Source organism: Lissotriton helveticus, chromosome 6 (genome assembly GCF_964261635.1).
Source record: "Lissotriton helveticus chromosome 6, aLisHel1.1, whole genome shotgun sequence".
NCBI lineage: Eukaryota > Metazoa > Chordata > Amphibia > Caudata > Salamandridae > Lissotriton > Lissotriton helveticus.
The window spans coordinates 435,191,481-435,217,362 of record NC_136067.1 but is presented as its reverse complement, the minus strand read 5'-3'; the positions used below and the strand labels follow the sequence as shown (position 1 = coordinate 435,217,362).

Below are 25,882 nucleotides of genomic sequence, written 5' to 3'. Positions count from 1 at the left end.
CCAAGTTGGAGATACCATTCTCCGATCCCTGCATATGAGTGGAGTTCACAGTTTCATCGGTATACTTAGTTGGATGAGCTATTTCCCCCTCCAAGGGCGCCCCTGAGCCAGCAATTGGAGATCTTGAAAGCCGCCCATTTACCAGCTCAATTTCCCTGTCTATCACCGTAGCTGCTCTGGTCAAGAATGCGTCCATCGTGGTCACAGTCACTTTAGCATTGCCCAAAACCTCATCCTGGTTTGCCTGAGTCTTGCGTCTCCCCATAGTTCTAACTTAATTATCAGGGTCCTCTAGTTATCTAGATCAGGCAATTCCCCCACAATATGTAACATATACAAGTTTAACAATTCTCTCCTTTAAAGCACAAAGCACAATTTTATACTGCAATCAGAGAATGCTCTAAAAATCTAGCAGTTGTAGTTCAAGTTCTCCATGTAAAGGGTCCAGGATCACTAACCAGCTCATTAAGGCTCCTCTTCCACAATGACAGGGGGGTGGCCCAGCCCAGCCGCTGCCTGCCGCTGACGGGCGCGGACGGGCCCGCCCTTGGCCTGGGCTTCGCCCGGGCACGCCGCGCGCGTCCTGCGCTGAGTGGGGCCCGTGTGTTTTTATGCACCTCCTGGCGCAGAGCTGTGACTCGTTGCGCCGCTGGGGATTCTGAGTGTTAAAGTCCCAAGCTGCGGCGATACCGGTGATGGCAGGGCTGGCAAGGCGCAATGATGCTCAGGGCCTCCTTAGAACAGGCAACAGTCCCCACAAAGGAAATCAGAGCAGGATGACCTTAAAAGTAGCGGGATTTCCACCAGGCTTCCCAAATGCAAAAATACCGGTCGCAAAGGGGCAGATGTTTGCGACCGGTTTTTGCTTTAATGCATGTGGGCCTAGGTATTTTCTTGTCTAACTATTCAAGCCTGCCTCTGCTAGGTTGTGTATTCCTTGTCTGGAGTTTGAGTGACAGGGGCTGGGGGATTTCAGGAGACAGGGTGAGTCAGCCCAGTGGCGAACAGAGAGATCTGCATCTAGATGGGAGGGAGGAGTTGTACCTGGGACCTGAATAGGACTGTGCCTGCCCTCCACAATGCTGGCTCCACCTCATGCGGTGCGTCTGATGTCTCTGCCCTGCACTGTGAAAGGAAAGAAGGAGTCATGTAAACAGAGTGCTCCAGGACTGACCAGAACTGGTTTGGACTAGGCAAAGGCCTCTCTGCCTTCAGAGAACATAGAGAAACTGTGTATGAGAAAGGGGACCCAAACCCCAGAACTTTTGATCACGTTGGGAAACAAGAAGAAACCTTTGCTGAGGAGAGGAACCAGAAGATACTGAGGACAGACTATCTCTAAGCTGAAGTGCTGCTTGGCGGATTGGCCTGCAGCGGTTTACTGACTGCCAAAGAAAGGATAAAGGAACTTTGTGTGTGCTTTATTAAACTTGTGAAGGATCTCCAAGGGCTTGAGAAAAGAGCTTGCCTCCTGCTGAAGTCTCAAGGACAACAGACTTCAACCACAAACTTCCGAAGAGTTCTTTGGAAGTGCCTGCAGCTGTTATGGGCCTTCTCAGAGACTGTGTGTCGCAAGGAGCTGGAGGTGCGACTCACAAAGAAAAAGCGTGTCGCCATCGCAGCCGCTGCCATCTCTGAACAAGGGTTTCGCCGATGTAACTGTCGCATCGCAGAAGCACCTCGCATCCTTGGAGAAGCGTGCCGCAGCCACTGTCGTCGCATCACTGAACAAGGGTGTCGCCGTTGCAGCTGTTGCATTGAGCCGAAGTGACTCGCATCATCGGAGAAGAGTGTTGCCGCCAAAGCCACTGTTGTTGCATCACTGAACAAGGGTGTCGCCGCTGCAGCTGTCGCATTGAGTCGAGACATCTCGTAACATCGGAGGAGAGTGTTGCATCAAGAAGAAGACGCCATCTTTGTTTCTTTGTACTGGATCTTCATTGCATCACTGTCTTTGCGTGTGAGGAACTACCGCATCACCATCCCTGCAACGCTTTCGTTGTAGAAGAGTTACACATCTTAAGGTACATTGACTCATAGTGTCGCATTTTAAGATCAAAAGAGAACTAAACTAATTCTACCATTTTAAGTACAGTATTGTGGATTTTTGTCGTTTGTGGTCTTGTGTTAAATCTATATAAAAGAATACTTATTTTTAATATACAACTTGTGTGGTGTCCATCTGTAGTGTTGCCACTGGGTTACTGTATGTGTTTACAAATGCTTTACACACTGCCTCTGGGATAAGCCTGTCTGCTCGTGCCAAGCTACCAAGGGGGTGAACAGGGGTTATTTTAGGAGTGTACCCCCTTACTCTGACTAGACACAAGGCTACCTAGTTGTCAAAGGTACCTACCTCTGCCAACTAGAGACCCCCAAATCTAACAACACTCTAATGTGAGGTGTAATTACCAGTGAAGTCTTTTCAATAATATCATGGCCTGGTGCTTGTCCCCCAAACAATCACAAGTAACATGTGGCAACAGAGTCGGTCTAGAACATACCATTGGCCCAGGCACCCGAATAAAAGTGGGCCCCATTAGCAAATCAGAGAGCTGAAAAAGTATAACGTTTGCAAACTAGTTTTGACTTTTTAAAGACATGCTGCATGTGGTGTTTTACACGGTATCATACACTGCATGCATTTGAGCTTGCTGTAGGCAATGCTTGAGGTATTATCCGGGAAAACAACAGTAAAAACCCATGCACCAGACCATAAAACAGGCCCACAAACTGCCAAAAAACAAGCTTTTCTGATACTGCCAGCTTGCCCAATAGAACAGTCTGACCCTGATTAGCAAGCAAGCAAAAAAAAAATCCCCAAAATTTGATTGTTTGCATTTTGGCTGAAATGTTTTCAAGTGCATTCAATTGTCATCAAAGACTAACTGTGCTTACAAAGTGAAATTGAAAAGATGCAGATCACTGGGGAACATAGTACATAATATGTAATATTACCACATTACATTATTACTTGACGTACAAAACAGAAAGGGCGCTATCTGTTACCAAACACTGTTAAGTTTTCACTTGACATGCAAAATATAAAATATACGAATGGGTACCGTAGTGTCTTAATTCTTCTTTCAAGAAACAGATAACTACAGTGTATCATGAATACTGCTAACACGTGAAGAACGAGCTGCTAAATCCTTAAGGCTACTAAGCACACACTTAACTCTGTAATTTTATGTTAGTGCATGAGATGCAATCAGCGCAACAGAGATTTTCTCTCCACATTTCCAAGAACTGCTTGGCTCTATTCTTGACCGCTGCGCTGGTTCATGATCGGACTTTGAACCTCCACAGGCCTGTTATGTTATATGTATTTGTAAATAACACTTTCACCCGCTAATAGTAGGTTGGTTAATTGACATGCCAGGTCTTCAGCTTCTTGCGGTATTAGAGGAGAGAGGAGGAGGCTCTGATGTGGAGTGGGAGGTTGTTACATGATTTAGGAGTGATGCAAGAGAACGCCTGTCCTCCTGATCTGGTCCTGTGTATGGGTGGAATGTGTGCATGTAGTAGTCCTGCTGAGCAGAGGTGTCTTGTTGGTTGGTTGAAGGAGATGCGACTGTTCAGGTGATTGGGGCCTGAGTTGTGTAGTGCCTCAAATGTGTATGCGAAGAGTTTGAATTGAGCTCATATAGGGAGCCAGTGTAGGTATTATGAGGTGTGGAGTGATATGAGGTCTGTGTGGGAGAATGAGGATTAGCCTGGTTGCCTAGTTCTGGATACTTTATAGTCTTCTAGTGAGTTGTGTGCTGATCCCAGAGTAGAAGGTGTTCCAGTAGTCAAATATCCTGTAGTCCAAGTGCTGCTTGGTAGCCATGTTCATCTGCATCTTCGGGGTATGGAAGCAGGATGCAGCGACTTGGGTGGTTATGTCCAGTTTGCTGTTGATGATTATCCTGAAGTTCCTGGTATGGGTTATGGATGTAGTTGAGGGTCAAAATTCTGCATGCCACCAGTTAGAGTCATATGGTGAGCTGTTCTTGCTGAAGATCAATACTTCTGTCTTGTCAGTGTTGAGCTTGAAACAGTTGACTTTGATCCAGTTAGTGACTTTGGACATGCAGGCGGGGAATTCGATTCTTGTGGTGGGGGTCTTGTGAGAGAGGGAAAGAGTGAGTTGCATATTATCTACTTAGGAGAGAATGTTGATGTTGTGTACGTGGATGAGGTTGGCTGGAATGATCATGTATACATGGAAGAGGGGGAGGCTGCACGAGGAACCTTGAGGCACTTCACAAATAAGTTTGCGGGTGCCTGACTTACAACATATGTTCTATCCATTAAGAAGGAGCATATCCACTGTAGAATAGGTCCTTGGATGCCAATCTCATGCAGGTGCATTATGAGGGTAGGGCGAGAGACCATGCGTAATGCTGAAGAGAGGTCCAGGAGAATGAGAGCTGCTGTGTCTGCTCTGTCAAGGGTCATGCATATGTCATCTGTGGTGGAAATGAATGCTGTTTATGTACTGTGGTTGGGCCTGAATTTGGACTGTCTGATTTTGAACAGTTGGTGGTTGCAGAGGTGGTCGGTGAGGCATTGGTTGATTAGTTTCTCAAAGACCTTTGCCGGATATGGTAAGAGTGTGATGGGTCTGTAGTTGGAAAGGGTGGCTGGGTTAGTGGATGGTTTTTTGAGCAGGGACATGACAGTGGTATGCTTCCAGGTCTCCAGGAATGTGGTTGAGTCGATTGAGGTGATGAGAATGAGGGTGCTGGCATGTTTCCAGCAGTCCCAGTATGTGGATTTGTTGATGGAGGCAATGAGGATGGGATGTTAGTGCTTTGCTGATCGGTAGGAGTCCTTTGGTGAGGGGGTGTGGGAGTTTGGATGGTGGTCATGGTAGCAGTGATTCCAAAGGTGGGAAATGCAGACCACAAGGTCAGGGTTTATTAACCGGTAGTGATGATGTTGAGTTGCAAGGGAGCCAGGGTTTGTTTGAGGGGCGAAATTGTTGTATATGGAGGTGATTTTCTTATAGAAGAATTCCGCGAGCTTGCTGCAAAGATCTTGTGAGGGGTTGATGTTGCTAGCGGTGGCAAGTGAAATCTTTGATGGTGGCAAAGATTTCCTTGCTGCTGTAAATGCTGCCATTGATGCGATCTGCAAGGGCTGTGCGATTGGTGTTCCTTATCTGCTAGTGGTAGCTTTTTAGGGCTAATTTGAAGATGTATTTATCAGTGGTGTCTTGACTTTTTCACTTTTTCACCATTTGTGCTCTAGTTGCTTGCAGTGGTGTTTCATTAGCCTGAGTTTTTCTGTGCACCAGCTAGCTCGTGATTGGGCTCTTCTTCCAGTTGTTGAGGTTTTTGATGGCTTTCAGCTAGTTGCTGGCTATTGCTTTTTGAGTTCCAGCTGTGACAGGTGTTCCAATGCTGGTTTGTTTGTGAAGTTGAGCTGGGTATTCTGAAACTGACGAGAGCATGGTTTGTCAAGGTCATAGTTTCTGGTTGGTTGACTGATGCTACTGGTTGTAGGGAAAATCAGGTTCAGTAGGTGTCCGGCAGTGGGGATGGGTTCAGTAGCATGCTGGATGTTTTCTAAAAGAGCCACAGAGTTTGGGTCAATGTGGTTTCTATGTAAAAGTTAAATAGTCCGAGGAGGATGAAGGTGCAAGCATTTATAACAAATATGTGCACAGATCAGGCTAGCTGTTGTTAAGGTATAGTTATAGTCTGAAGTCTATATACTTAACTCAGACATTTTCTCACCTATTGTTTGATCTGCAGCCAGCAAAACTTAGAAACAAGTTGTAGTTGATTCACCCTGTTTTTGAGCTTTTCTATCTGCAGCTCATGCACTAATTCAGAATATTTCTGAGTGATGTATATGTGCTTTAGGCAGCGCAATATCTTAAAAAGTCAAACTCTGCACCACTGCATCCATTTATGCTATACCCATATGAGATAGTGTGTCATCTGCAGACTTGACTACTTTCAAACAAGAAGCAGTGGTTGCTACTCCACCAGTAGCTTATGCCCATAATTAAGTGTATGATCCTAAAAACTGGTGCACAACTCCATTCTGCACCCATGTGCAGTGTTCATGATTCAGAAAGAAAAGGGTAAATATCAAAAAGGAACTCCAAATTGTCACTATATTTTGTGCTTACTTTATTAAATCCTTTTTGCTTTCTTTGCATGGAGGGTATTTGAGTTTGGGGCTTGGAACATCACCAGGATACCGTTGGTCATCCAGGCCATCATGAAATGGATCCAAATCTTCAGGCTGTAGGCAAATATACAGGTATTAGTTCCAGTTAGGCGAAGCTGCAAAATACACAGAAGAAAAAAAATGCACAGTAAAGGTCTGCATATCAGCACTCCACTGCAGAGAGCAGAATTGGCTACTTACTTTTGAACAATCTGTTTTTCGTCAATGTCTTGTCTGTTCAAAACTGACTTTCTACTTTTATTGAGATGAGATCAAGGATAGGTATAAATATTTTAAGATTGCTGGTCCAGATTTAGTTGTACCCAGTGTAGGAGATTAGTATATTGGTTGAGGAGGGTGAAACCCTTCTTAAGCAACAACCAACATTTTTGTCAGGGTAAAATACAAGCAAAGCCCATTTACCCTATGCTCAACAAACTGGTTGCTTTGCACAAAGCAGTCAGGTTTAACTATGAGGCAATGTGTTTATTCAGTACTTCAAACAGTAATAAAGTGAAAACACCATACAAGATAAATCCCACAACAGTTTAAAAAAATTGAGAACATTTAATAACTTATTTGACACCAAAATTACAAAAATCCAGTTAGCAGAACCATAGATAGATATTAAAGCTATAAGTGAAGATAGTGGCTAAAAACCAAGTGCCCACTGTGGTTTTCTGTTGCACTGGCAGACAGTGATGGAGTGTGGGACCAAGGGGCATATTATCAAGAACGGCGTTACAATTATCGCTGGTTTAGCGGCAGTCCATGTTCTGGTGTGAACATGGGCTTCTATTGGAATTCTCCAAGGCATATTATCAAGCCCATTATCACTGTTTTAGCTGCAGTTTTCTACCATTAAATCAGTGATAATTTTTAATGCCGTTCTTCATTATATGCCCCCAAGTTAGGCCCGTTGGACAGAGTGGCTGAACACCTAGTTTGCAGAGCGTTTCGAAATCCCACATTGAGGATGTACCTTACAGCGGCAGTTCTGAGGAAGCTGAATTGCGGCAATACAGAGACCTGCGTCATCATGAGGATGCTATTGTTGAGTGGCTTGCGATGTGTAGTCTGGTGTCGAGGATGCGTAGTGCAGCAGCAGTTCTGAAGAATCTGTGGGGATGCAATGCGAAGTGCTGCATCATTGGCGAGGATGCTGTCATTGCGGGGCTTGTGATGTGAAGGCCTGCATTAAGGATGTATCACACAGCAGCGGTTCTGTGGTGGCTGCAGGCTACGATTCACAGTTCGGTATCAGGGATGGGCCGTGCTGCGGTGGCTCCAAAGCTGACCTGCGCAGAGATGCTTTATGCTACATCGTTTGTGCCCACAGGACCACTGCTGAGCTGGCATAACACCTTAAGGTCTACTTCCAAGGGTCAAGGCCTGGGGTGGCACCACTTGGGCGGTAGGACTCACAGCAGACAAAGTCCAGGTGCTGGGTTCAAAAAGTTGCCGCCTTTTCTGTCCCTGAGACTCTGATCAGAATGCCAGCCAACTAGACCTTGGAGTCAATCTGGTAGTCCTGAGTTCAAGATGCAGGACCATTCCGTTTCACTCAGGCAGCAGGGCAGCAGAATAGCAGCCCTTCTTGCAGATCAGCACAGCTGTCCATCTGAGCCTTGGAATTTCCTGCCTAACTGCCCTGATCCCAGCTTGTCTAGAGTCACAAAAGGCTAGAATCAAACTTTTTGTGAGTGTGCCCAGTCAGAGCCTTTGTGATGTGTAAGTGTGGAAAATGACAGCTCCCCCCACTCATCAAGTCAGAGATGGCCCAGCCGTCCCCTCCCTTTGTCTCACTCTATGGGCACAAAGACCAACTGCCAGCTGCACATAGTCCTGGTACCCAGGATACAGTCTGCAGGCACCAAATGGTTGAGATAAGAAAATATTAACTTTCTAAAGGTGCCATTTTCAGAACTGTGACTTAAAATCAGTGCTTTAAATTACAATTCTTGTGATACCAAACTTGACATTCCGACCTTCTCCCAATTGAAAGTTATCACTTATTAAATGTAATATGTTTAACCCAATGTTATCCTATAGGAGAGGCTGGCCTTGCAGTAGTGAAAAAGGAGTTTAAGAATTTTTCACTACCAGGACATGCATAAGGTTAAAGTACATGCCCAACTTTTTAAATACACTACACTCTGCCTTATAGGCTGTTTAGGGCCTACCCCGAGGGGGACACCCTGGTACGTACAGGGGAGGATGTGGGACGTCCTCCTGCCTTGTCTTTTTTTCACCTACAGGTAGGTAACACAGAACTTTTGAACTTCTTTACAGGCACCCTGTGAAAGGACCTTTTCAGTTTGCTTAAGGAATGCTGGGAACAAGCTCCCAAGAAGTATATACAGTTACTCACAGACCTATTTACTTATTTATACACACAGTAAAGCAAGTACTCACTCACCTATACAGTGACTGACACAAGCACATACTTTCCCATACAATGTCTCTAACACTCACTTACTCACCCATATAGCCACTCACACAAAAGTCAAAGTCAAAGAGTCTTGTATAGCGCACATATCACCGCTAGGTTCTATATCCCATCATTTGAGAAACAGCCATGTTTTTAGATCTCTGCGAAAGCACAGGTTATCTGGAATAGACGAAATGTATGACGGAAACTTATTCCAGAGATGGGGGGCAAGATAGGAAAAGGAGCGGCCGCCATTTCGCACAGTGCGCACCTGTAGGGGAGTTAAAAGAAGTTTAGAACTTGATCTCAGAGTTCTGGCGGATGGTATTTTTTCAGTTTTTTTCCTAGATAACCAGGGCCTGTGTCATGGATGCTTTTGTGTATGAGGCACAACATTTTGTATTGTCCTCTCATCCTAATTGGCAGCCAATGAAGGGTTTTTAAGTGGGGACAGGACGGCGATCTTGAAGGTAAATCCAGGATTAATCTGGCTCTGGTGTTCTGCAGGGTTTGTAGTTTGGAGAAGAGGTCTTCATTTATGGAGGCCAGTAAAGCATTACCGTAGTCCATGCGACTAACGATTAGGCCCTGTACAAGTGGCTTCTGGGTTTCGATTGGTAACCATTTGAAGATCTTCCATAATTTCCGTAGAATGCCATAGCAGGTGCCTAATACATGGTTAACATGCACTCTCATCAAGAGCTTGTTGTCGATGGTGATCCCCAAGTTGCAGATGGTTTGTTTTGGTTTGGTGGCCCCAGTGTCTGGGGCCACCAGTCACTAGACCAGTGATCTTCGGCCCTGCCGAATAGAATTATCTTGGTTTTCCTGTAGTTCAACTATAGTTTGTTTTGCCCCATCCAGCTGTCAATGTGGGTCATACAGTTTTTGAACCGGATCATAGTATCTGCTGGGTCCGGGCCAAAGGAAATCAGCAACTGGGTATCATCGGCATACGATACTGTCTCGAAACCGTAAGAACTGATTATCTTAGCCAAGGGGGTGATATAAAGATTAAGGACCATAGGGCTCAAGAAAGACCCCTGTGGTACTCCAATACATACTGGCCTGCTGCACGCCGCCTTTGAGCCTAGATGCACTGTAGTGAAACGGTCCTTTAGATAGTTGTTGAACCAGTCCAGGGCCTGCCCTTGAACCCCCATCTCCCAGAGCCACTGTAACAGAATGTCATGGGAGATGGTGTCAAAAGCAGCCGACAGGTCTAAAAGAACCAGGATAACTGATTCTTTTTTATCTAAGGCAAGCCTGGTGTTGTCTATCATTCCAACTACCGCCTTTTTGATACTATGTGCCGCTTGGAACCCTGATTGAGAAGAGTCAAGAAGTCTGTGACTTTCTAGATGACTGGTGAGTTGTTTGTTTACCAGAGCTTCGAGGGTTTTCTCGAAATAAGGCAGCAGTGAGATGGGGCGGTAATTACTAGCTCACTGGCATCTAGGGTGGGTTTCTTGAGAATGGGCCTAACTTGAGCTTTCTTCCAGCTGCCAGGTATAACTGCTTGGTCCAGAGAGGGATTAAAAATCTCTGTTAGCCTCGGTATCAGCTGGGGTGCTAATTTCCTAAAGATCCGGAGGAATGCAGTCTATAGGGGAATCGGATTTAATCTTGACAAAGACTTCTGATACCTGTTCACAAGTTACTGATTGAAATTTAGTCAGTGGAGGTATCAATAGATGGCTGCCCCTAACTAACTGCATATCAGTCTCCTTATCTTGTGGGAAGGATCTGTAAATAACTTTTATTTTATCATCAAAGAAAAAAGATATTTTGTCAACCCAATCTTGTGTAGGGACAACCGAGGATTGGATAGCTTCAGGGGTAGTGAACTCTTTCAAGATTTTGTATAACTCTTTGCTAGAGTTGGCTGCAATCTCAATCCTCCCTGTTAAATACAGCTTTTTTGCCTTTTTAATATTATTTAAATATGAGCGATGACTTTCTTTACATTTAACTCGGTCATTGGCTGTCTTTGTTTTTCTCCAGAGACGTTCAGCCGCTCTGTTGGACAATTTTCCGATTTAGTGCTGTGGTAAACCAGGGAGAAGGTTTGCTCTTGATCTTAACTTTTGAAAAAGGCGCTATTGTGTTCAGGGTCGATGTTATAGCCTGTTCAAAATCCATGATCGCTTCCTCAATGTTGTTAGTGTTCAATACAGCTTCGCTGCTGAAATGGTTAGAGAAAGAGGCAGAAGTAACTGTATGCCAAGGTCTAATAACGGTGCTTTCTTTATCACTGCTAATTATGGGATCATTTACAAGAAAACTAAATTGTATTAAGTGATGATCCGTCCAAAGAAGCTGTAAGGGTTGTCCAACTACAAGCTAAGTAGAGTTAGTGAACAAGAGGACAAGAGTGTGGCCGACCTGATGGGTAGGCCCAACTACCAGTTGCTCCAACCCTAGTGTCTGCATGGATGTAATCAATTGGTCAGTGTCGGGGTCCAATCCTAAATCAGCATGGTAATTAAAATCCCCAATGAGGATGAAATTATTTGCACCCAAGACACAGGGCACAATAAATTCTACTAACCAATTTACACAATTCGCTTTGTATCCAGGAGGTCTATGAACTAAGGCTCCTGTCCATATTTTGGAAGACGGCAACATGAGTTTAAAAATCAGGATTTCTGCTTTATCTGAGTACAGAGAATCCACAATGATGTAATGTGATGTAATATGCCTGTTGTAGCAATTGCTATGCCCCTTCCTCTCCCAACTGCTCTGTCCAACCTTACTAGCTTAGATGATGGTGGAAAGGCAGTGGCTATATCAGGAGATGCCTGTTTGTGTAGCCATGTTTCAGTTATGAAACAACTAGCAAGTGTGTTCTGAGCACACCAAGTTTCTCAAAATAAACACGTTAATCTGTTTCTACTGATCTGTGTGGTGCACCTAATAGAGCATACCCTAATACTCAAATTTAAACAATGAAAAAGTGGCTGGTCAACGAAGCTGTTGACTCAGACATAGCTGCGCACAACCAAGAAGAATTTATAATGATCTACTAATTTTTCTGTTTTTTCTGATACAATTTATTCCTGTTAATTCACAGTAACTTTCATCATGCATAGTGAAATGCAATTCAATTTTCTACAAATCTACATTTGCAAGAGCATTTTTCAAAAACATTTTTCAGAAATACATCATTCAGTATATGAAAAAAACAATCAGCCCTAGGTTCAGTTGTTATTAGCCCAATGCATTTTGGGACATCTTGTAGGTCCCTTCTTCAGGGGCAACACTGAAAATAAATAAATATATACAGGCACATCAGTAAGTTGAAAACAATGGTAACCTTATAACATGTTAAAAAAGCTACATTAAGAAAAGCTCCATCACCAGAAAAAACCCCATCAGTCCAATGTGTGAAAAAAGATAATCGTACAATCACTCACACCATTGGATGAGGGCCACACCCTCTGAATGATCCGTGACTTCTATGCTCAACCATAAACGATATCCGAATCCTGTAATGTTTGTATAAATATTTTCCAAGTTGGCATTTTAAAAGATCGTAAACTTAATACATCGCAGTGAAACACTGTTACACTCAACATGAATCATACCTTGTATGAAAAAACAAGACAGCTTCAGTTTCAGCTACTCCAAATTACTTGTAACCTCTATATGTTTGTCAACGAGCAACTCCTCCTTTTTACTGCACCATACTGTCGTACCCTGTCAAATTTACTAACAAGAGCCAATCACTATCAACTGTTTAAATTACGTCTCTGTAACTTTATATGTGCATCAAACTCCTGTACTCTCACCTCCTGAAAACTCCACCGTCTCCTGTCTCGAAATCCCGCTCTTCCTAAACGCTCCGGTATCGTAAATTCAATAACACGCTCAGACGCCAAAAACACTTCCTGATTTATCCGGACTAACAGACCTCCCTATTGGTTCCTCGCCCGAAAGGTCAGCCTATCTGAACGGCTCTTACTATTTCCACCCGTCACATGATAGGTCAATGGTTATAGCTTTATCCAACACTCGATATAAACAAAATCACACCATACCGTGTTCGAAATGCCAAATAAGCCATTAATCGATCAAGTCAATGAGAAGAAACCACACTATACATTTAAAAAAAACAAAATAACGTGATGAAAACAAAAAGTGGAATATGTGAATCAAGATGAATAAAAACAGAAATGAAATCAAAAGACATGTGATTGTTACCACTTAAGACTCTCAATGAAACATTGTTGCTCAATATATTTACAGGTAGCTACTAAGTTCAATACGATCATTAAGACCCCCTGGGGTCAGAGTATCGAGCCTTTTGACCCAATATATTTCTCTCTGCAATAGTTTTTTATTCATGTCAGTGCCATCTTGGGATGACACTACCTCAAGTATTTAGAATCTCAACTGCGCTATAGTGTGATGTTTTTCTTGCCAATGTATTGCTAAAGGGGATGTTGTAGACTTGTTTCGTATCCTGCTCTTATGCTCAGAAATTCTAATTTTTATTTTACGCTCAGTTTTTCCTACATAAAGTAGCCCACATGGGCACTTGATGGTATATATGACTTGGTTTGTGTTACAATCACCTTCAAATGCTTTAGTCTGTGCTTCATCCAATAATCTCTCTGGATAACCTCTCCTTTTGTAATTCTCCTTGTTCTCATTGATATGTTCTATACATTTTTCTGGCTTTTTCACTATTCTCCTCAGTCTTAAGAATTGTGAATATGGTAGATTTCTTAACACATTTTGAGGGTGAAAACTTTGGAAATGTAACATGCTGTTTTTATCTGTTGCCTTTCGATGAAGTGTAGTGGTAATGTGATCTCCTTCCAGTTCTACATTAACATCTAGATATGCTATTCTTGATCTATTTGTGGTGTATGTCACTTGAATTCATGGATTCTTCTTATTCAAATTCAAAATGTTGTTTTCCAATTGTCTTTCCGAACCGGACCATAATAAAAAAATATCATCGATGAAGCGACAAAAAAAATTCCAAGTTGTCGGTCCACTCCTTGTGAATGAAAATATGATCTTCCTCAAATTTTGCCATGTAAGTATTGGCATATACTGGAGCCCCAGTAAAGCCCATTGATGTGCCATTCAATTGCATATAAAACTTATCTGCCCATCTAAAATAGCTATTCTGTAAGCAGAACTGTGTTAATTCAAGTAGAAATAATGGGTTCAATTCAATTTCAGGGTGCTGTAGCAACATCCATTCTTCAGCTTTCAATCCATCTGTGTGACCAATTGAGGTGTACAAAGACACCACATCTATTGTACACAAAATGTAATCATTTCCAGCTTTCAATGCAATCTTTTCCAATTTAACTAAAAAGTCAGTTGTATCCTGGATGTAGGTATGCCATTTTTGGATAAAAGGTTGCAAGAAATTATCAATTATTTTTCCTGCTGGTTCGAACACCGAATTGCACCCCGATACTATGGGTCGGAATGGAGGATTTTCCAAAGATTATGTACCTTAGGCAACACGTAGATTTTTGGTCTTTTTTGGATTTTTCACCATAAGGAATTTTGCCATATTCTCCGTGATCCAGTCTTCTTCAATTGCCTTGTCTATCAATGATTGCAGTATCCTTTGTATGTCAGTGGTGGGATCTTGTTGTAATAGTAGATACGTGTTGGTGTCTTCTACATGTTCTTGAACCTTTCTCTGGTTATGAAACAGACATCTGGTTTCTCCTTATCTAGGAGAGTCCATTTTTTCAACGCATGCTTTGGAATCAACCGTGTGTTAAAGTACATAGCCTTCAGATGTTTAGAGACAACTGTTGGGGCCTTAGCCCTTGTGGGGCTCAGGAGAGATACTTCAAGTGAGGTCTGCACTTGAGAGGAGAAGGGCTCATTTTCGAGGTTCGACCATATGGGGGGACTTATTTAAAGCAACAAGCTCTGCTCTTGTATAATACTTTTTAGACATGATAAGAAGAAAAAAATCCCTGTGAATTATCCAAACACTCAGTCAAGCAGAGGGCCTGGCGTCTGGAGGCGGTCTGGCGTGGATGGGCGCAGACGGGCTTGCCTTTGGCGCACCGCTGCACGCGTCCGCACCCCAGCTGTGTGTAAATAAGTGCGGGGTGGCGAGCAGCTAGACCGCCAACCGTCCTCCACATGCCGGTAAAACCGGAAGTGGGGAGTGTGAGTGCCCAAGAAGTCTCTCCGCTACAAACGGCACAAGACGCGGCAGAACGGGGACAAGGAGCAGAATGAGGTGAGTAGAGAAAGAGGTTTAAAAGCCTCAGCAGTGGAGCACACAATGCTGGCAGGTAGCAGAAAGCAACCGTGGTGCGAATAAAAAGTCAAGCGTAGCTCACGCACGCATTGATTAAAAACAAACAGTATGCCAAATAAGCTCACCCATACAGCCACTCACACGCCAACTTACTTACCCATGCACCCACTTGCATGCCCACTCATGCACCAATGCACAAACTCATTTACCCTCTCAGTCACCATTTCATATACTTATATACTTGTTCAGTCTCATTCACCATTTACAGCTAATGGCACACCTGCACACTCAACCAAATCTGGAGTGGAATCTCACTCCATTGCCGGATGCACAGCTGAATCAGTGACTTCTGACAAAAGATTCCACACATTTATCCACATTTAGTACTGGTTTATTCCTTGTATTCTAACGTCTTTATCAATTTTGCTGATATCAGTTCATCCTGTCACATGAGGGACCAAGCATATTTTTAACATCTAATACATCAGATATGCCTATCCAGGCCTTTTTCTGATACAAGAATTTATACTCAAATCATCCTTAGTGATAACAGTTCTTCCCAATGCATTTCGGGCATATTTTTTGCCCTTTGTCAGGGGTTTCACTCAAAATAAAACAACATCAACATTTAGGTTGTGTGTCCAAACATAATATTTACAAGCAACAATGTTAGTCCCAGCACTTTCTCTGGTTTTAAACGCTACCCCATAATCAACGTTATCCCTCTAGGTGTGTAATTGCATGTTACCCGGTAACCAAACAGGCTTCCTCCAAATTACATAGTCTCTGCTCTGTTCACTTTCCATAAACTGTTAATGACCCTCCAAAATTAGTCCCCAGTGAAATCAGTCCACTCTCCCAAGAATGTCAACATGCTTCTGTATTTTCAACTACTGACGGCATTGGCTCCTTCCCACTTTTCTTGCTTTTGCCCTCACTTCAACACTCGCTATAACCCTTCAGCCATACACCCACTCATTCACCCTCTCATTCACCCTTACAGTCACCTACACTCCCACTCTCTCACCCATACAGATAGTCACATAGCCACTCATTACTAATACACCCAGAGACACTCACCCATATACAAACTTAAAATCCCACTCACTCATGTATACAATCTGTCACATACCCAATCATTCTTCTATACACAACTTACACACCCACTAAGTGACCCATACAGACACTCCCCAGCCCCTTACCTTGGTATATGTGTTTGACACCCACTTTCTTTTAGAAAATAGTTACAATCACTGGAGGATGTCATCAGTAATGTGATTTGAGATGTTATCAGTGATGTCATCAGTGATGTCACTGACCATGTCATGAGTGATGTAATATATGAGGACATAAGCAGTGTATTGTGGGGGCATAAGTTATAGTTAGCTCAGCTAACTATAGCTGCTGAATTTCCCTGGTTTTGTACGAGTGAAATGTCAGCCTAACTATAATGTCCCTGTAACTTTTGTTTTTTCAGTGAATTTCTAAGGTTTTTTTTTAATTCTAATTCCTAACTGTAATGTCCCTATAACCCTTGTTTTTATTCAGTGCATTTCTAAGGTTTTTTAAATTCTATTTTCTAAGTATAACTTCCTTGTAACCTTTGTTTTTTAATGTGTATTCCTATGTTTTTTTTTAGCTAGTAGTCACGTTTGCAGAGTGGTGGAGAAAGGGTGTGGGGCCTTCAATCAGCACTCTAGAATCCTTATGTGTCTGACTTACTGAACATAACAGGAGGGCTTCTTGGCCCCTAAGTACTCCCAGCATCCAAGATGACATCATCCCCCAACCAGTAGTGTGCCAGGAGGTGCATTACAGAGCAGTGGAGAAAAGGGGTGGGCCTGTAACTAGCTCTCAGCAATCGCGCTATGTGGGACTTACTGGAGGTAACAAGAGGGGTTCATGGCCCCCGAAGACCCTCAGCATCCAAGGGGACTTCATCTCCCGACAAGTAGTGCGCCAGGAGGCGTGTTTGAAGAGTGGTGGAGAAAGGGGGTGAGCCTCTGACCAGCTCACAGCAAGCCCACTGTTTGGAACTTGCTGGAGGGAACAGGAGGGGTTCTTGGCCTCCAAGTACCCTCAGCATCCAAGGGGAATTCATCCACCAACCGGTAGTGTGCCAGGAGGTGTGTTTGCAGAGCGGTGGAGAAAGGGGCGTGGCCTCTGAAGGCCTCTCAGCAACCCCACTGTTTTGGACTTACTGGAGGTAACAGAAAATGCTTCTTGGCCCCCAAGGACCCTCAGCATCCAAGGGTATTGCATTCCTCCACCAGTAGTGTGCACAAGACATATTTGCAGAGTAGTGGAGAAAGGGAGTGGGCATCTGACCAGCTCACAGGAATCCCACTGTTTGGAACTTGCTGGAGGTAACAGGAGGGGTTCTTGGACACAAGGAAGGGGACTTCATGCCCCAACCAGTAGTGCATCATGAGGCATGTTTGCAGAGTAGTGTAGAAAGGGGGCGTGGCCACTGACAACCTCTCAGCAGTTCCACTGTTTGGGACGCTTGGCCCCCAAGGACCTTCAGTATCCAAGGGGATTTTGTGAGAAGTTGGCCTGGTATATGATGCTCACTAGTTCTAGTGATCACCTTGTACCATGCCAAGCAACCCTTATGGTGCAGGTTGTAAAGTCAACCTTATAGACAAGCTATCCTAGGGGTAGCATGGACTAAGCAGTCTTAGGCTAAACTCTGTAAAGGCATGTGAAGCAAGCTGTTTTACCATACACAATCCCTTGAATACCAAATGAAAGGACACCACACAGATATATATTGAAAATATATATAGATTTATTACTACAAAAAACCCTGATACTCTTTATGAGCACAGAAGCAAATGCGTTAAAACAAAACACAGTTTAAATACACAAAAGTTGCACAATTATGGATGAGCCCTAGGGGCCACCTAAACCATATACTAAAATAGTGGTATAAGAACCACTATGGGGAAAGTGAAGAGGCCTAGGGCCTGGGGAATCGCTGGAGCTGTTCGGGACTAGCAGTGAAGAAGTCGGGAAAGGCCCGCGGGACTCGGGTGCAGTGCGGAAAGTGCACGCTTTACCAATGCAATGTCAATGGTGCGTAAAAGTTACAAAGTTAGTTAAAAAGGAACCTTCCGAGTGACCTAGAAGGATGAAACTTTAGACACAGACCCTAGAGGTGTGTACCAGTGTGGGAACACCGGCGGAGCTGAGTTACCTCACCCACAGGAAGCGGGTGCACAGGGTCGAAGTAGTGTCGGGTTTCGTCACGCAGGTCGATGGTGCTTGGAGCTGAAGATGCTGCAGGCGGCTCGATGTGAAGAGTTCCGGTGGATCCAAGGGTGGATCTGAAGAGGTGAAGACCTGAAAGCAGAGGGGACAATGTTCAAAGTCACTAGCCAGTGACTACCGTGGAACCAGACTGGAACCAGGCCATGTCGGGTGCAAACAGGCGTCGAGGTGTAGCTTCTCTCTGCAGCCACGTGAACACGAGGGGTCGAAGACATCCAGGAGTCGGTCACGAGCTGTCCCACGCAGGCTTCTCGCTGTTGGCGGTGTCGGCAACTTGATTGGAGCAAACAGGCCTTGGCTAATGCAAGCCACGCAGAAATCAAAAAAGGCTTGTTACTCGGACCAGCAAGGTCAGAGCAGGTACTCCTTTTTACAGGAGCAAGGGCAAGTCTGGAGCAACCAGACCCGCAGTGTAAGTTGAAGGTTTCGTCGCCAAGATGGCCGCTAGCCATGTGGCAAGTGGCCGGGATGGCGCATCGAGTGGCACAATGCAAAAGGGCCCCACGCAGATCGTGGAGATGCTGGGGGGCTGATCTTCGGTGCAAGGGCTGCTCGAGGTTGAGGCTTTTCAAACCTCAAAGCACAGCATCGAGGGTGCCTCTGATGCTGCGCAGTCAGCTTCTCGGGGGTCTTTCAAGAGGTCCGGTCCCACGTCTCTCGGTGCCTCCACGGGTCCCTTCTTTGCAGGGACTGTGGATCGGGCAGTGAGAAGTCTGGGAGTCTGGGTCTTGTCAGGCTCTGGGCTTGGGCTCCGGCGGGAGGCGGCGGCAAAGCAGATGTTGTGTTGCTGGTTGGTGCCTGTGTACACAGGGTGGTCACTCCTTGGCCACAAGGGAGATTCTCTTCCGTCTTCTGTGCAGCAGAATGTCGAAGTCCAGTCTTCTTCTGTATTTCAAGTTGATTCAGGATGATCTGAAGTCTCAGGACACACCTCCCACTCTTATTCGAATCTGGGGGGCCGGATCACCTACTAGGTCCCTCCTCTGGGTGGAACCAGGAAGGGGGGTGGTTACACCCCCTTTCCTTTGTCCAGTTTCGCGCCAGGACTGGGGCTGGAAAGCCCCAGCACCGGTTTGAACTGGCCTATGCACAGGGACACCTTGTTTGCCCCAGGCATGTCTGATTCTATTCAGGCCTGTCCTACCCAATACACAAAATCCTGTCTGGGGTGGTGCTAGCACCTCCCCAGGCAGGAAACCCTTTGTCCAAGCTGCCCTCGCTGGAAGGACTCCCAGCAGCCGGAGGTCAGACTTGTGTCTGTGGTGGCAGCATCCATTTTGTGATGCTGAGGCTCTGTTTAACTTTAACCGGGGTTCAGGCTAGGTACATGTCGTGTCCCTCTAGAAGGGTGGAATGCTACCCCCGTCGCCAGAACTGGCGAGGGGGTAGTATTCCAATTCGTATGACACCTTACTCGACATGTTTTGATAAAGCCAAACCCAAGATAGCATTTAACCGCGAGGTTCATAATGCACATAAGAGTATATGGTATGGCAATATCATGAAACAGCTAAAGGACATGGTTCCGAAAGCTGCAGACAGGCTCAGCTCATGCCAGAGCACCATCTCACATATTTCCAAGCACTCTGCCTCCAGGATTGATGAGGCCTTCCATAGGAGTGACTGATAGGAACATATGTGTCCATTTTAGGTTAGGTATAGGCATACTACACCTAAGTAAGGGGTGGTTACACCGACTTACCCCAGCTGAGTGATCAGCCAGTTGTGTCAAATATGGAGGCCAGGCCAGGGGTGGCACAATACATGCTGCAGCCCCTGGTAGGCCTTGGAAGCACCTATGCCCTGGGTACCTGGGTACACTGTTACAGGGGGCAATAAGGTGAACCAGTTCCAATTTCGTTATGCACCTAAAGTACATGGGTAACAATTTAGAGAGAGAATAGCAGGCTGTGGGTCTGATTAGCAGGCCCACAGCCACATTCAGTCATAAACCAGTGAAGCAAAAAGCAAAAATTTGGGGTGACCATAGGATAGCAGACCCTACTCTCCTACAGATTTCATTCCTCAACCAGTAGTATGCAGGAGGTGCGTTTGTTAAGTACTGGAGAAAGGGGGTATGGCCTCTGATGACCTCTCAGTGACCCCTGCTTCGTGGGACTTACTGAAGGTAATGATAGGGGTAGTTGGCCCAAAGGACCCTCAGGAACCAAGTGGACCTGGTCCCTAACTGGTAGTGCTCCTGGAGGCGCATTTGCAGAGTGGTGGCGAAAGGGCACAGGTCCTCTGGTTGAGTTGCTGGACCCAACCTTTTTCCACTTTTTTATTTAGAGAAGGAGGTACGCATGACCCCCCTCCCCTGGCCGAATTTGGCCTCACAGACCTCATACCCCGGGAGGGGAGGGGAGGGGAGCAGAGCTGAGTCCCAAGATGGCTGTCAATACTTCCTGGTTGAAGTGTTAGCAGTGAATCAGATTACAGCACAGGCTCGGTTGGATCTGAGGGTAATCTGCGTACCTAGTTATACAAATGTGTTTTCCAGTTATTATCTCCAGAACTTCTGAATGGATTTACACCAAACAACAAAAAGCATGATCAGCCCACTAACATCAAGCTTCCTGCCAAGTTTGGTATAATTCAGTCCATCGGTTCGGGCTGTAGGCTTCTTCAAATGTCCTATTGGAATTAACATTGGGAAATTGCATTTTGGAACCCCCCTTTTTTTCCTGGCCCCTGCTTGACAAACCACTCCAAAAAATTCCAGCCACCCTTAGAAGTACTGGGCAAATTCTTTTTTTTTGGGGGGGGGGGGTGGAATTTCATGGAAATTTGTCAACTGGGGCCAAAGATATAGGCCACTGAAAATCACCTTTTTGACAGAAACTCCGTCCTAACTCTAACTACCTACTGGCGACCGCTAGTAGGTAATATATATATAACCAGTGGGTAGTTATAGTTAGGACCTAGTTTCAGTAGGAAAAGCAATTTTTGACTTGCTTTTAACTTTGCATCAGTTTAAAGGATCTTTATGAAATATGCTAAAAAAAGGACCTTACTCTGTATAGCTATGCATGGAATGTTTCGAGGTGATCCGTCAAGCGGGGACCTAGAAAAGTGGGGATTCAATAAAAGTGCATTCCCCATGGTACTTCTCATAGAGAATTTAGACACAACTGCAGCCTGAACTGCTAAAAGGAATTACACTAACTTTGGCAGAAAGGTAGGTCTTGGTCCAGAAAGCATCCTTTTTGTTATTTGGTGTAAATTCATTCAGTAGTTTTTGAGCTATTGAAGGAAGAACAAATGTATATATCTAGGGATTTGGATCCTTCTCAAAACCTATGGAATGCTTTGTGAATCCTCGCTCCAACAGAAATGAAGTGATTGGATGGCTGCAACCTGAGGAACGTAGGATACTTTCCACACAGTGTAGGCGATACACCAGTTCCACAGACAGGTGCCAGATTCGAGTCCAGGAATCCGCGCTCTAGTCAGGGCAAGCTGGTACACACTAGAAGATAGCCTGTGCTCACCCTCTGGTAGCTTAGCACTGAGCAGTCAGGCTTGTCTAAAGAGGCAATATGTAAAGAATTTGTGCAACATACACACACAGTAACATAATGAATATGCCACAAAAAGACTCCACACATGTTTAGAAAAATAGGGTACTATATTCTGAACAAAAAAAGACCAAATAGCAAAAATGCAATCATAGGTACTCAAGTTATGAATTTCCAAATTGTCAATGAAAATATTGTGCTTCACAAAGCACTCATGCTTCCCAGGTTACTGACGGTCACGCTAGACTGGGGTAAAATGACACAAATCTGATCCGGAGAAGGGAGTAGTTATTTGCACACTGTATCATGATTAAGCCAGTGCTCCAAAAGGCACTGCAGTGAAAAATTATAAGTCTGGTCACTTAGGATGGGGGCGATCGTATGTTCTTGAGCCACTCTGGAAGGAGTGCAGGCCAGCTGTAAACACCCCACAGACACTGCTGAGCATAATACCTTTGCGGACGGGGGACACTGATGTCAACAGTTCTGAGCACTGTGTCTGAGGAATGGGGCTGGCTGATGGGGAGCAGGTGGGCCTCATAAGTGGGATCCTTGTCATTGGTCCTCTTGCGAGGGGCCACTAGTCATGGAGAACACAGCCCTGCTTCTGCTGATGTGGGCTGAAGACACAGTGTCGACGAGCGTCACTGGGGAACTCCTTGTAACCACAACAACGCATCGCAGCAGAGCCATGCTGGAAGTCTTCCCACAGTCCTGCGGTGGCGTTCAAAGCAGATACAGCAATTTTGATCAGCATGGGAAGATGATCCTTGCAATCCTCAGTGTAGGTCATAAGCTAAGCGCTGACATTTGTGGGGCCCCTCTGTAGGTCGGAGAGCGAAGCACTGCCTGTGAGGAACTGGGTTGAAAGATTCACGAGTGACAGCAGGAGTGTAGAAGGGGAAAACAAAATCTTTTATGACCCTAACATTTCTTAATCAGGAGGCAAGTCAGGAAGCCCTTTGAGATCACTTGGAGGAAGGTAGAATTTAGCTCTCCTTCAGCAAAGTCAGGGAGCAGCAGGACAACAAACAGAAAAGCAGGCCTTCTAGATTAGCAGTCCAGTAGAGTCCTTTTTGCAGCATAGCAACCCTTCTGACAGAGCTTAAGTTTCAAGTCCAATACTGTATGATTTTAGGGGGCAATGAGCCAGAACGTATACCCGAAAGGGCTTTTGATGTGGGTGGTGGCTTGAAAGCAGCTCTGTGTAGTACACAGGTATCCCTTTCAGCTGAGTCCTTTCTGCCAGACTATATGTGAGGGGTAATCAGTCCTTTGTGTGGAGACAGGACACTGCCTATCCAAGTGAATCATTAGCCCTTCCCTTACACTCTGTCCAGGCAAGGCCATCAGAATGCAGATGGGTACTCAGGCACACCTAGCCTTCCTGTGTTGTGGCTGTCTAGAAGGGACTCACTAAGTGTAGCAGTCACCTACCCCAGACGTGTATTAGAGACAGGCTCATTCTAAAAGTGGCATTTCTAAAACAGTAAAGTTAAATCCAACTTTAACAGTAAGAAAGATTTGTCATTACCATTCCCAACATATGAAACATGAAAAAGCTACTGTTCTCTGATCAGGAATTACAGCTCAAAAGTCTATTAAGGAATTCCCAATGCTAACCTATGAGAAGAGTATGCCTCACAGAAGTGAAAAATGAAATAGACTGTTTGTGACTGCCAGGATATGCAAAGCATATGAGTACATGTCCTACCTTTCGTTTATACAACACCCTACCCTTAGGGCTACCTAGGGACTACCTTTGTAGTGACTTATGTATAATAGAAGGGGAGTTTTAAATACCAAATCGAAGTGGCAGTAAACTGCGTACACAGGCCCTGTAGTGGCAGACTTGAGACAGGTTTGAAAGGCTACTTCTGTGGGTGGCACAATCATTACTGCAGGCCCATTAGTAGCATTTATTTTACAGGCCCTGGGTATATGGCATATCACTTTACAAGGGACTTACAAGTAGATCAAATATGCCAAACAAGTGTAAACCTATTCTACCTTGTTTAGGGGAAAGAACACATGAACTTTAGAACTGGTCAGCAATGGGACAGTGCCCCGAGTCCTAAAGCCAACAAAACTAGGGTCAGAAAAAGAGGAGAAGGAAGGTAAAATGTTTGGGGTAACCCTTCAGAGAGGGCCATTTTCCAACAGTAGGCCATTTGCTTTCTGTGGGTCATCTTGGAGGCTGTTTGCTTTGACTTGGTTTCTAAATATTAATCTGGCCACAGCCCAGATAGCTATTCCCACATTTCTGAATGGTTCAGGTTTTAGCATGTTAACATACAGTGCTGGTCTGCCCAACCATGTTGAAATCAGCGAATTGAGGGTGAGGCATTTGCTGTTCCTGCTTGGAGATGTCACACAGCCTAGGAGAGAATGTATGTGCACTATTGTCACTGCCTCTTTCCAGTGTTAGCAGTGCCTTTTTGAAAACAAAAATGTCTGTGTTTCTTAGTGGTGCTGTTAAGCAACACCCTTTACTGTGTTCAATATGTACAAATATCTAGCAGTCCACAATTAGTCCAGGCAGGAATGCATGTACCTCTATTATGTACCAGTTCTCTAAATTTATTGCAAGGGCTATGCACTGGCAAATACCTGCTCAAATTAAGGACTGGGAAGCTTTCTGCATTGAGAATAATAATGGTGACAGAATAATTGCACTTAAGCAGTGTCGTCCCTAATCAAGTTACAATCTGCATAGTGTGAATTTTTACATGTGTTATTTTTCTGGCATTACATGAACAAAATAATGGGTTACATTACTTTGTTTTCCAATTTACATTCAGCTGGGTGACTCAGTGCCCTCAAGAGGCAAGTATTGTCTCACATGTGAAGATGTTTGCTTTACAACTGTATTTTGATTGACCTTTCAGGGAGCAATCATTCGCTGATGACACTGAGATTAATATAAAGAGAGCCCGATCACTTTAATCTCTTCAGCAACGAGTTAGATGTGTAGGCCCAGATTTAGCAACATTTTGCTTCTGGGTTACATTACTTTGTTGATGCAGCTCAGACGCAAAATGTATTTCAGAATACACTAAGCTATGCAAAGCCTGGTTTGCGTGGGTTTGAGTGGTTTACCAAAAACAAGGTAACAAGACAGCACATAGCACTGCCTTGCATTACCTTGCATGAGAGAGGCATGCAATGGGTGGAGCATGGATGTTTCCGTGCATCTACCCATGAATTTTGACGCAAACCCAGATTTACTAAAGTCTGTAAACCTTGGTTTGACCCAAAATGGTGTCCCTACCCGAGGCTGGAGTAACAAAGGGAAATATCTTTATTTCTACTTGTAATTTCCTCTTTGCATGTGTGCTGATTTCTGCAGCACAAAGACAAAGAGGAATAAGCCTCTAAGAATAGTTTTTCTACAGAAATGCATTCCTTTCTGCACAAAAACAGTTTTGACAATGGTGCGGGCACCACTGCGTTGTGGCACAAGCATGCCTTTGTTGGTGCTAGGCAGCCACAAGTGTGTCAAAACAGGGAGAGAATTTAACAGTGCCATATCTTTGGAAATATGGCATGTCTGCTCTTTTTGTTTTAATACAATACAGCATAGCAATTTCCCATGCTGGGTTCCATTGCATGAAAGTTTAGTAAATCCTGCCCCTAGTGTGCAGCAAGGCTTGTGTGAAAGCTAGTCCTTAACACTTGAATGCAGACAGCACTGAACTTATCTTGCTAACATGAAAGACCGAGGACTATGTGGAATATCAAACTGCCCCATCATCTACCAACACTACACCACCTACAGGTAATTGCCTCTTATAGAGTACACATGCATGAACATTCAACGTGCTGTCCTATAAACATAGGACAATACTTACTTCTAGCTTAGTTATTATAATGTTTTGTATTATGGTCTGCTAACAAAATTATTCAATGAATTCCCAAACTTCAAAAAATTGTGCTTGATTGGTCATATTGAGCACTGAGCATTTCCCCAGGGGGGTGAGACGTGGAATGCTGGATCTGACTGGTCAGGCGCAGCTGTCACTTAGTTTCACTGTCCATGCTCATGCCCTGTTTTGGCTCCTGGTCGGCTGTGGTATCTGCTCCGGAGGAAGCAGGCGGCAGCTATTGACCTCCACAACACCCCTAGCATTAGTCTAGTGTGCCAGCATTGGCGGCTTCAGTACTAGTGCCATTTAAAACTTATGAAGCCATTAGACCCTTCTTGCTGGAGTGAAGGCTGGGAGGCTTTCCTTCTCTTCTCGT

At 44.6% G+C, this 25,882-nt stretch overlaps 1 protein-coding gene across 1 annotated transcript in view; it reads right to left on the bottom strand.

Moving 5' to 3' along the window:
- MYT1L (myelin transcription factor 1 like) overlaps positions 1-25,882 on the bottom strand; it is a 1,346,830-nt gene that overhangs the window by 98,887 nt on the left and 1,222,061 nt on the right. The window contains exon 15 of the mRNA XM_078647878.1: positions 6,128-6,243. Coding sequence (XP_078504004.1) covers positions 6,128-6,243 — 116 coding nt within the window. The remainder of the gene's footprint in view (positions 1-6,127; positions 6,244-25,882) is intronic.